Source organism: Macaca fascicularis, chromosome 9 (assembly GCF_037993035.2).
Source record: "Macaca fascicularis isolate 582-1 chromosome 9, T2T-MFA8v1.1".
In the NCBI taxonomy this organism is placed as follows: domain Eukaryota; kingdom Metazoa; phylum Chordata; class Mammalia; order Primates; family Cercopithecidae; genus Macaca; species Macaca fascicularis.
The window spans coordinates 33,565,655-33,579,055 of NC_088383.1; the positions used below are offsets into that span (position 1 = coordinate 33,565,655).

Genomic DNA, 13,401 nt, shown 5'->3' on the forward strand with positions numbered 1-13,401 from the left:
ATATGAAAAGATACTTGCACATGCATGTTTATAAGCAGCATAATTCACAATTGCAAAAATGTGGAACCAACCTAAATGTCCATCAATCAACGAGTAGATAAACTGTGATATGTGTATATATATGTGTGTGTGTATATGTGTGTATATATGTATATGTATACATATATATGTATATGTATATGTACGTACGTATACATATATATGTATATGTATACGTACGTACATATACATATATATAATATGTATATATGATAGAATACTACTCAGCCACAAAAAGGAATGAATTAATGGCATTCGCAGTGACGTGGATGACATTGGAGACTATTATTCTAAGTGAAGTAACTCAGGAATGGAAAACCAAACATTGTATGTTCTCACTCATAAGTGGGAGCTAAGCTATGAGGATGCAAAGGCATAAGAATGACACACTGGACTTTGGGGACTCAAGGGTAAAGGATGGGGAGGGAGTAAGGGATAAAAGGCTATAAATTGGGCCCAGTGTATACTGCTTATATGATGGGTACACCAAAATCTCACAAATCAACACTAAAGAACTTATATAACCACCGCCACCTGTTCCCCAATAATCTATGAAAATAAAAACATAATTTAAAAAATAAATAAATAATAAAAGGGAAAAAAATTTGCTGGTGGGTCACTAGAGTTGATGGTGAGTGGTGCCACTTCCACTTCCATCCCTTGATTACTGGACCCATGAATCCTGACTATGGGAGAAAGAGTACCACAAATTGGGCACTGATTCAGAGCACACACAGTCTTCTGGAGAACCTTGCCCCAGTCCTGCAAAGTATTGTCACCTAATTGGCATTGTAATTGTGACTTCAAAAGGCCATTCCACCATTCTATCAATCCAGCTGCTTCAGGATGATAGGGAACATGGTAAGACCAGTGAATTCTATGAGCATGAGCCCACTGCTGCACTTCTTTAGCTATAAAGTGAATACCTTGGTCAGAGGCAATGCTACGTGGAATACTATGATGCTGGATAAGGCATTCCACAAGTCCATGGATAATAGTTTTGGCAGAATCATTGCATGCAGCATAGGCAAACCCATAACTGGAGTATGTGTCTGTTCTGGTGAGCACAAACCTCTGCCCTTCCCATGATGACGGAGGTCCAGTATAATGAACCTGCCACCAAGTAGCTGGCTGATCACCCCGAAAAGTGGTGCCATATAGAGGGCTCAGTGTTGGTCTCTGCTGCTGGCAAATTGGGGACTTGGCAGTGGCCATAGCCAGATCAGCCTGGTGAATGGAAGTCCATGTTGCTGCGCCCATGTGTAACCTCCATCCCTGCCACCATGACCATTTTGTTCATGGGCGCGTTGGGCAATGACAGGCATGGCTGGGGAAAGAGGCTGAGTGGTGTCCACAGAACGAGTTATCCTATCCACTTGATTATTAAAATCCTCCTCTGCTGAGGTCACCTGTTGGTGAGCACTCACATGGGATACAAATATCTTCACAGTTTTTGACCATTCAGAGAGGTCCATCCACATACCTCTTCCCCAAATTTCTTTGTCACCAATTTTTCACTTATGCTTCTTCCAAGACCCTGGCCAGACAAACTACAGCCCATGAATCAGCATGTAATTGCACATCTGGCCATTTCTGCTTCCATACAAAGTGCACAACCAGGTGCACTGCTCAAAGTTCTGCCCACTGGGAAAATTTCTCTTCACTGCTGTCCTTCAGGGATGTCCTAGAAAGGAGCTGTAGTGCTGCAGCTGTCCACTTTCAGGTGGTGCCTGCGTATCATGCAGAACCACCTGTGAACTAGGTCCTAATCTTATCTTCATCTGTCCACTGATCATAGGGAATTCCCCATGAGGCCATTGATGCAGGCTGGGAGAGAAGGCAGGGTGACAGGAGTGGGGACCATGGGCATTTGAGCCACTTCCTCATGTGACTTACTTGTGCTTTTAGGAGCTGCTTGAGCCCGATCATGTATATACCACTTCCATTTGATGAGGGAATGCTGCTATGCATGACCTACTTTATGGCTAGATGGGTCAGAAAGCACCCAGTTCATGATAAGCAGTTCGGGTTGCATTGTGACTTGATGACCCATAGTCACATGTTTAGTTTCTACCAAAGCCCAGTAACAGCCAAGAGCTGTCTCTCAAAAGGAGAATGGTTATCTGCAGAAGATGGCAGGGCCTTGCTCCAAAATCCTAGAGGTCTCCACTGTGATTCACCTATGGGGGCCTGCCAGTGTCTCCAAAGAGCATCCCTATCTGCCACTGACAGCACCATTGGGTATGCTGTGTCATATGACCCAAATGGCAGAGCAGCTTGCAATGCACCCTGGACCTGTTGCAGAGCCTTCTCCTGTTCTGGACCCCACTCAAAACTGGCAGCCTTTTGGGTCCCTGGATAAATGGGCCAAAGTAACACACCAAAATGAGGAATGGTTGCCTCCAAAATCCAAATAGGCCCACTAGGGGTCGTGCCTCTTTCTTGGTTGTAGGAAGGGCCAAATGCAGCAACTTATCCTTCACCTTAGAAGGAATATCTTGACAGGCCCCACACCACTGGACCCTTAGAAATTTTACTGAAGTAAAAGGTCCCTGAATTCTAATTGGATTTATTTCCCATCCTCTGGCATGCAAATATCTCACCAATAAGTCCAGTGTGTTTGCTGCTTCTCACTCACTGGATGAATCAGCATTATGGCATCTATGTAATGGACCAGTGTGACATCTTGTGGAAGGGAAAGTGAACAAGATCTCTCCAAACGAGATTATGACACAAAGCTGGAGAGTTGATATATCCCTGAGGTAGTACAGTAGAGGTATATTGCTGGCCTTGCCCACTGAAGGCAAATTGCTTCTGGTGGGCCTTATGGACAGGAATGGAACAAAAGGCATTTGCCAAGTCAGTGGCCACATACCATATCAGGAGATGTGTTAATTTGCTCAAGCAATGAATCCACATCTGATACAGCAGCTGCAGTTGGAGTAACCACTTTGTTAAGCTTACGATAATCCACCATCATTCTCCAAGATCCACCTGTCTTCTACACAGCCAAATGGGAGAGTTGAACAGGGATGTGATGGGAGTCACCACCCCTACATCTTTCAAGTCCTTGATGGTGGCACTGATCTCTGCAATTTTTCTAGGGATGCGATGTTATTTTTGATTTATGACTTTTCTAGGTAGAGGCAGTTCTAATGGCTTCCATTTGGCCTTTCCCACCATAACAGCCCTCACTTTACCAGTCAGGGAGCCAATGTGGGGGTTCTGCCAGCTGCTAAGTATGTCTGTGTCAATTATGCTTTCTGGCACTGGGGAAATGAGCATGGGATGAGTCCAAGGACCCACACTCTAAGTTGGATCTGAGCTAAAACTCCATTAATTACCTGACCTCCATAAGCCCCTACCTTAACTGGAGGATCAAAATAACATTTTGAGTCCTCCAGAATCAATGTCAGCTCAGAGCTAGTGACCAGTAGTCCCTGAAAGTTCTGATTATTTCCCTTTCCCCTATGCACAGTTACCCTAGTAAAAGGCTGGAGGTCTTCTTGGGGAAAGATTGAAGAAAGATTAACAGCATAAACTGTTGGTAGTGTAGTGGGGTCCTTCCTCAAATGACCCAGCCTTTCCTTCATTCAAGGGGTTCTGGGTCTGTAAACTGGCTCAAGTCTGGAAATTGGTTGAGGCTCCATGATTCTGTTTTTATAATTCAAATTAGTCTTTTGTCCACTCAACCTGGAATTTTTCTGCTTATATAAATTAAGAAAGAATGCAGTGGGCTTCCTAATAATTTAACTTCTAGAAACACCATGATTGATTAGCCAATGCCAGAGCTCTACATGAGTCAGACTATTCTGATTGCTGCTTTGCCTCTGCTGTCCATTGCAGTAACTATGCCCACCTTGGCTTTGATGGTTGAGTGCTACTGCTTGGCCCCTGCCACCTTGGGATCCAATTATTCCCATTGCATTTAAATTTTATAGTTGAGTGACTGTGGTTCCCACTGTAAGATCTGGCATACAGAGAAGAGCAATCACAGAGCTCTTCAACGATGCAGGTGCTGCCCTCACAAATCTATTTCACAAAGTATTGGTCAAGGGTATGTCTTCTGCACCCTCCCAGCTGGAATAAATCGGTCTAAAGTGACTAATCCACTCTAGCATCCTGATCTCCCTTAGCCTTAGCCTTTTCCTCTACATTAAACCAAGAGAAATCAGGCATTTCCAGCTTGCTCACAGTGGGCCATCTTTTAATCCATATTTCAGCTAACCAAGCAAATAAACTATTAGAACCTTTTTTAACTCCCCAAGCTGCAACATTAAATGGAGAATTCCTGCTTAGTGGGCCTAAATCAATAAATTAAGCCTGTTCCAACTTTATGTTCCTTCCACTATTATCCTACACCCTTACTATTCATTATCATGCCTGCACTCCAGATTTCTGCTTAAATAAATTAGAAACTCAAGCAGTTCTTTTGGAGTGTAGTGCACTTCCATGTGGGTTACACTTTGAACCTCACCTCTAGGGGTCTGCCAGGACTTAGCCTAATTATAGGTCTAGAAGCGATCAAGGGTGTTGGGGGGGGGTGGGTCCTGAGGAAAATCAGCGTTGTCTTGCCTGGCATAATCCCCAAGGGAGGCCATCACTGTTACCTGAGGCAGTGCAGGGTTAATTTCCTCAGCAAATGTGGAAAGGCTGATGGCAGCATGGGTTGTAGATTGGGGAGGGGATGTTGCCACCACTTGGAGTGGGGAGGCTGTTTCCTCCACCCAAAAAGTGTCATCAGAATTTAGGAGCTCAGTGCCTCCAGCTTCATCAGGCTCCTCCCACATGTCCCCATTTTAAGTTGCATGGTCCCATTCTTTTCTAATCAATGTCTTCACTTTAATAGTAGATACCTGGTGAGGCTGTGCATGCACCTTTTGTTGCAGGTCAACCACTCACAGGATAAGAGCTTGTGTCTGATTTTCCACAATTTCTTTTTTCTTTTTTTTTTTTTTGGTCTACAGGAGATAAGACTCTCAGGGCAATCTTAGAAGATTTGAGGTCAGTATGTGCTTCTAGAGCCAGGAGATAGAATCCCCGAGTTCATTTTCTTTTATCACATTGTCTAATGAACTTAGGAGCAACCAACCAACTTTATTACATTCTTTAGTTCCTCACATATGGTCAAAGGTATTATGTGCAGAGTTACTAAACTCCTTGCATCTTTTGAGCAGTGAATCACGAGTATCAAATGCATTTATTTTGCATAATTCTCTAAACAGTTCACACCAAGAACTATCAGTGTTCTCCATACTATTAGAAGTAGAGTCCTTAGCATTTTGGGGTCTAATCATATTAAGCAGGCAACCCCAGAAACCCCAAAGACAATTAAAAACTCCATCCTTAAAATTCTGTTACTCTAGAACCACTCCCAGTACCAAAATCTGTATTAGCATTCTCTAGAGGGCCAAACTAATAGGATAGATATATAGACAAAAGGGAGTTTATTAAAGAGTATTGACTCACATGATCAAAAGGTGAAGTTCCTCAGTAGGTCATCTGCAAGCTGAGGAGCAAGGAAGCCAGTCCTATTTCCAAAACCTCAAAAGTAGGGAAGCTGACAGTGCAGTAGAAGGCCTGAGAGCCCCTGGAAAACCACTGTTGTAGGTCCAAGAGTCCAAAAGCTGAAGAACTTTGAGTCTGATGTTCGCAGGCAGGAAGCATCCAGCACAGGAGAAAGATGTAGGCTGGGAGACTAAGCCAGTTTAGTCTTTCATATTCTTCTGCCTGCTTTTATTCTGGCCATACTGGCAGCTGATTAGGTGGTGGCCACCCAGATTGAGGGTGAATCTGCCTCTTCTGGTCCACTGACTCAATTGTTAATTTCCTTTGGCAACACCCTCACAGATACACCCAGGTATAATACTTTGCATCCTTCAGTCCAATCACATTGATACCTTGTTTTATTTCACCATAATTTGAGAAGATAACTGATATGATTTTGACTTTTTAATATTTGTTTAGACTTGTTTGTGGCCTGATATGTGATCTTTCATGTGCCAATGAGAAGAATGTGTATTCCGTACTTGATCTTAGCCAAAAGGCAGAGCAATGATGAGAATATATATTCATTAGTTGTTGGAGGAAATGTTCTGTAAATGTCTGTTAGGTCCATTTGATATATAGTGCAGTTTAAGTTTAATGTTTCTTTGTTGATTTTCTGTCTAGATGATATCCAGTGCTGATAGTGGGATGTTGAAGTTTCTAACTATTATTGTACTGGGGACTCTTTCTCTCTTTAGCTCTAATAATAATTTCTGTTTAGAACTGGGTTATCTAGGGTTAGTTTTTATATATCAATCTCTGGATTGATGTCTATATCATTATATACTAATCTTTTTGTCTCCTTTCTAAAATTTAAAGTCTATTTGTCTGTTGTAAGTATAGCTATTTCTGAACTTTTAGTTTCCATTTGTGTGCATAATCTTTTTCGATTCATTCGCTGTCAGTCTATGTGTGTCTTTACAGGTAAAATGAATTTCTTGTAGGCATCACCTAGTTGCTTCTTGGTTTTTTGTTATCAATTCAGTCTGTCTATGTCTTTTAATTCAGGAATTTAAACCACTTACATTCAAGATTGTTATTGATAGATAAGAATTTGTTCTTGTTAATTTGGTGTCTTCTAATTGTTTTGTGTATTTTTTCTATGTTATTTCTTAGCTTTGTAAGTGGTGGCTTTTTATATTCTTCTTTTCATTTGTGTGTCCCTCTTCCAGTATGTTTTTGATATGGTTTGGATGTTTGTCCCCTCCTACCATTGAAACTACCATTTAATTGAACACTTTAAATGTGTAAATTATATAGTATGATATACATTCCTAATCACTACTTTCTGATATAAATTTCCCATTAATAACTTTCAGGTATTTTAACATTTATTCATGAATTTAACTATTTCTCAAAAAATAAAAAGACATCCATCTATTATGTCTAGATAACAACTGGTTTTAGTTTCCAGTGTTTACAGGTTTATAGCAGGCACATGTGCTGCTGGAACTAGGTTTCACTGACAAAACTTTAGTCCCAGTAGTTGACTTTAGTTCATCAATCGTAATCACCCTTTCTAACATAAATTCCTCCTTAATAACTTTCAGGTATTTTCCCTGTTATTAAACATGGTTAGACTACCAAATCCAACAAAAAAGTCAAATTATGTAAAAACTCAAATGGAAAAGTACCCAATTTTACTTCTTGTATTTCTGCAAATTTAATCATATCCTAAGCTACGAGGTCCACATGGTAAGGGGACCTAAGGGGGCATGTTTTCCTCAATCTACAAGATATCTTATTATTTTCCATCCCTGATGCTTACTTAGTTTAAAGTTAACCTAAAAATTGCATTAAAGTATTTCTGGATGAGTCAAAGTATTTCTGCACTATAATAATTTCCTGTGATTATGAAGATCATTGTTTTCAAGTTGCTAGGTGAAAAACAAAGTTATGTTTCATCTTACCAGGTGTATCCCTATGGTATGAATGTGATTCAATGTAAACTTTAAAGTCATGTTATTATCATAAATTCTGTAGGATATTTTAATTTTGCATTAGAGATAACATTGTATGGGGAAAGCACTGTTAAAGTATTGTGAGGCATCAGTTTGTGCAACAACTTTGTTATCACCTCGATATGTGGTCTTGGTCAAATCATTATACATCTCTATGCCTCAATACACTAAGGCTTATATGATTGCTAACAGAACTTCCACTCCTAATGTTTAGTGATTTGGCAATTCAGACATTTCACTATAACTTTTATTCATTAATACCAAAGGCTGATTAATACACACACTCTCTCTCTCTCTCTCTCTCTCTCTCTCTCTCTCTCACCCCTCACATTCCCATGTATGGATTACCTTGCCAAGTATTTTTAAATCTATTTATTTCTATAGAGACTGATATAGAAAGCTTGAGAGGTGCTTTGGGAAGACGCTTATTAAATGATGAATTCAAGACACAGCCAAAGAGTTTCCCTGGTAAGAAAATATTTTAAGTCTAATATTCCTCATTTATTTTTCTCCTTCAAAGTTTAAGTGTCTATCTTTAGTAGCAATAGTACCCACTTGTTATTATGACATGGGCACGGGTTCTCATGAATACCCTCCCATATTTGGTTGTACTCTAGAACATATTTACTAGAAATGTAAAGCTAGCTAGATATTATTACTTTTAGGACTCATCCATTTAGAAAGTAATCTACAAAATAATATAGTATAGTGAGCTTAGAATATACTTGGGACAGGTATGTTCAAAGTTATTTTAGTCCCTTTCTATTTACAGTTTAGATAGAAAGTTACTTTAAAGTTGCAAAAGCAGAAAGGCTATCTGATGAGTGCAATAAGTAAGGGAAAAAGACAGTTATTTTAATCTTAATAATTCCCTCTGTACTTTAAAATGTTAGGCATAGTAATCTTTCAACTATGGCAGAATCCTTTAGTTGTGTAATATAGTTCAGATATTATACTACTGCCTTTGGTACAAGAGTAGCAGTGTCAGGCAAAACACCCTTTGATCTCTGGTGTGATAGAAAGGAAGGCAGACAGGTGAATAGAGAAATAAGCAAAAGACATACTCAAAGAGGACCCTCTAAAACCACTGTCTTCCAGAGGTGATTGTTGCATGCCCAAGGCTGTTTTATTGGAGGAACATTAGAGGCTTCACAGTGCAGGATGTATTGAGCCATTCTTGGGTTGCTGTAAAGGAATGCCTGAGACTGGGTTCTTTATAAAGAAAAGAGGCTGTACAAGCATAGTGCCAGCATCTACTTGGCTTCGGGGGAGGCCTCAGGGCACTTTTACTCATGGCAGAAAGTAAAGCAGAACAGGCACATTGCATGACAAGAGCAGGAGCAGGAGAAAAAAGGGGGAAGGTGCTGCATACTTTTGAACAACTGGATCTCACAAGAACTCATATACTATTGTGAGAACAGCACCATTCCATGGAGAAGAAGGATCTGCCCTCGTGACACAAACACCTCCCACAGGGTCCCACCTCCAACAATGGGGATTACATTTCAACATGAGATTTGCACAAGAAAAACACGCAAACCATGTCACAGAGGAAATAGGCTTCGGTAAAATAATCAAGCCAAATCACTGAACAAATAAATAAGCAAACGATAATAACATACCCCAGGAAGAAGAGGAGAAGAATCAAAATTAAGAGTTGCTACATTATGTGTCTAAAATGCCCAGTTTTCAGCATAAAAATGTGAGTTATTCTAATAAGGAAAAAAGTATGACCCATACACAGAAGAAAAGCAGGCAAAAAAAAACAAAAACAAAAAACATAAAAAAACAAAAACAAAAAAAAACAGCTTATGAGAATCCTAGCTGTTAGACTTAGCAGACAATGACTACAAAGCAGTCAGTATAAATATATTGAAAGAACTAAAGGAAACCATTCTCTAACAAGAAAAGGAAAGTATGATGACAATGTTTCATCAAATAGAAAATATCTACAAAGAGATATAAAATATTTTACAAAGAGCCACATGGAAATTACAGTGTTAAAAAGTACAAAAACTGGAAGTAAAATTTACTAGAGGGGTTCAAGTACATTTCAACTGTCCAAAGAAAGAATTAAAAAACTTAAAGTATTAGGAACACTAGAAAGAAAACAGAGAGAAAAAGGAGCAGCAAAAATATGGATGAAAACTTTCTGAAAAATATTTAATTACAAATGAGTCTACACATCCAAGCTCAATTAATTCTAAGTAGAATAAACACAAGGGAATCTATAATCACATTCATAGTAATAATGTTGAAAGATAAAGAGAAAAGCTTAAAAGCAGCAAGAGAAAACTAATACATGATGTAAAGAGAACCCCACTAAAATTAAAAACTGACTACTTATCATTAGGAACTATTAGGGCCAGAAGGCATTGGGACAGCACATTCAAAGAGCTAAATGAAGAACTGTTAACCAAAAATCTTATATCCAGCAAAACTATTTATTAAACATGAAGGTGACGTGAAGATATTTCTAAATAGGCTTTTTTAAATAAGAAAATTTATTCCTATCAGAACTGCTTTCCAAGAAATACAGAGTTCTTCGGGTTGAAAACCATTGACCTCTGACACTAACTTGAACCCATAAAATGAACATGGGTTAAAGGAATTCTATAACTCTGAAAGACCACATAAATGCTTACTTCACTTCTTTCTACTCTTAATTTTAACTCTTAATTGATATAAAAAGCAATTGTATAAAAAATATTTACAGAATTTTATTGCTGGGACTTTAAAATATGGACGTGTAGTATATTCCAGAATGTTAGCACACAGGCGATGGTTGACAGAAGTGATGTATTGGAGTTAAAAAAAAAAATGACAGGAAAGGGGGCTCCAAGATGGCTGTCTTAAAGATATCTGGCACTCTTTCAATACATACAAAAAAACAAATTTGAGAATTGATAATCATATTTCAAATAGATCATCTAATCAGGAACACTAGAATTCAGCAGAGAATTAACAGGAAACATCTGAGGCAGAGAAGGAAAGGGAAAGGAGGCAGCTGACCTAACTAGGATTGATAAAGTCCAGAGAGGCTCCCCTGTGTGGGAAAAGGGTAAGTGAGAAGTCCCCAGAAGTCCACATTCCCACCATAGATTGCTGCAATCCTAGCCATGGGAGAGCCACCCTCACAGGCCCTGACCAGTGGCATTGCTCTAAAGAGAGAGCTCATGCTGAGTCACACACACGGTGAGAACCAAGCGGATGCGGCATAGTGCCTTTTTTCCTCTGCCTCCTGGGTTCAAGTGATTCTTCTGCCTTAGCCTCCCAGGTAGCTGGGACTATAGGCATGCACCCCCACGCCCGGTTAATTTTTGTATTTTTAGTAGTGATGGGCTTTTTCCATGTTGGCCAGGCTGGTATGGCCCAACATCCCTACCTTTCCACTCCTAGAGCCCCACTGACATCCCCCTCCATCTATGCAGTGGGCTGCAGAAGTGCAGTCCTACTTGGGTCCAACAGTGTGGCAGGATCCCTAGTGCTCAAGTGTTCAACATGCTGGAGAATGGGTGGTACAGCACACTGGAGAGGCTGCCCCTGGGACAAACAGTGTTGAAGCATGAAGTACCCAAAACCCAGAATGCCTGAGTCCATTGCCATTGCTGCAACCCTGCCCCCATAAGCAGGAGGGCTACTGTGCGCTTGCACATGCCCTGAGAACAAGCTCTCATCATCTGTCACCACCACCAGAGGCTGAAGCGTGTGCTCACCAGAGCTTGAGAGCCACTCTCCTGGGGCCACAGCCACTGAGAGCAACTCAATCCTACCCAGTGGCAAGACTGCCACACAGTTGCATGCACCCTGAGGACAGGCTCTCCCTGCCAACTGCCATTGCTGCTAATGCCACTTAGGCACACTATTTGGGGTCCTGAGGATTTCCCCACCCTGCTTGCCACAGCATGTGCCCATGCATACCACTGGGGGATCTGAGAACCAGCCCTCTCAGCCTGGAACCAGTGCACAAAAATGCCAACCAGGGGCCTGGGGATTACCTTGCCCCATCAGTTGCCTTGGGCATGCATGGACATCACCAGGGGACCTCACAATAGGCCAAGAAACCTGCCACCAGCACCAAAGCATGACACCCAAAGGCCACGGGCTCATCCTGCCCCATCCACCGCCACAGGCATCTGTGCAGTCTTCCTGGGTCCTGGAGGATGAACTCAGCTAGCCAGATGCAGCCACTACCAACACCAGTGCATGCCACTTGGGAGCCTGTGGGTTGTTTCACCACTGCGACTTTTATTGCCCACATCATGTACACTGTCTGGTGGCTCAAGGACACACCTACCTGTTGGCACCATGGCCAGCACTCAAGCAAACCACCTAGAGGCCCAAGGATTAGCCTGCCTGGACTCACTAATCCTGATGCTCACATATATCCCCTAGGGGCCCACGGATAGGCATGCTCAGCCATTGCTGTCACTAATGAGGCCAAGGACTGACTCAAGGTCTCTGTCCCCAGCGAAGCCTCATAGCAGCATCCACCAGCAACTACAGCCTAAGCCGTTGAGGAAATGACGGACATCACTGACACTGTTTATAGCTGAAAAAAATTATAGAGAGGCTATATACCACTGCATACACCCAGAATCAAAGCTAAAATGCCCAACCCAGGGTAGGCATGGTGACTCATGCCTATACCCCAGCACTTTGGGAGGTGAAGGTGGCAGGATCACTTGAGATCAGACATTTGAGGCCAGCCTTGGTTAAAGCCCAGTGAGACACTGTCTCCACCAAAAAAAAATTTCTTTTTAATTTAAAAAGTGCCCTATCCAACCAACATCATAGATAGCATCTTCAGGAAAATGTTTTGCTCTATAAAAGCCAATCCACAAAATTGAGAGAAGTGACTGTTACACAAGGTGACAGACATAAGGACACAAGAAACATGAAAAAGCAAGGAAATGTGACACCTCAAAAAGAACACAATAATTCTTCAGCAACAGATTTCAGTGAAAAAGAAATTATTGAAATGCCTGAAACAGAATTGAAAATAATGATATTAAAGGAACTCAATGAGGTAGAAGAGAACACAGATAACCAATAGAAAGAAATCAGAAAAACAATTTTGAGATGAATGAGAAATGTATTAAAGAGATAGATATCATTAAGATATCATTAAGAAAAGAACCAAACAGAAATCCCATAAGTCAATTCAATTAATAAAATAAAAAGTACATTCAATGGGAGAAAATTTTTGCAATCTACCTATCTGACCAAGGGGTAATATCCAGAATCTACAAAGAATTTAAACAAATTTACAAGAAAAAATCAAACAACCCCATCAAAAAGCGGGCAAAGTATATGAACAGACATTTTTTAAAAGAAGATATTTATGCAGCCAACAGACACATGAAAAATGCTCATCATCACTGATCATCACAGAAATGCAAAGCAAAACCACAATGAGATACCATCTCACACCAGTTAGAATGGCAATCACTAAAAAGTCAGGAAACAACAGATCCTAGAGAGGATGTGGAGAAATAGGAACACTTTTACACTGTTGGTGGGAGTGTAAACTAGTTCAACCATTGTGGAAGACAGTCTGGCGATTCCTCAAGGATCTTAACCAGAAATATGATTTGACCCAGTGATCCCACTACTGGGTATATACCCAAAGGATTATAAATCATGCTACTATAAAGACACATGCACATGTATGTTTATTGTGGCACTATTCACAATAGCAAAAACTTGGAACTAACCCAAATGTCTATCAATAATAGACTAAATTAAGAAAATGTGGCACATATATACCATGGAATACTATGCAGCCATAAAAAAGGATGAGTTCATGTCCTTTGCAGGGACATGGATGAAGCTGGAAACCATCATTCCGAGC

At 40.7% G+C, this 13,401-nt stretch overlaps 1 protein-coding gene across 1 annotated transcript in view; it reads left to right on the plus strand.

Moving 5' to 3' along the window:
• Window positions 1–13,401, plus strand: part of CCDC7 (coiled-coil domain containing 7) — a 433,255-nt gene that overhangs the window by 369,056 nt on the left and 50,798 nt on the right. The window contains exon 32 of the mRNA XM_065520519.2: window positions 7,932–8,015. Within this exon, the coding sequence (XP_065376591.1) occupies window positions 7,932–8,015 (84 nt within the window). The remainder of the gene's footprint in view (window positions 1–7,931; window positions 8,016–13,401) is intronic.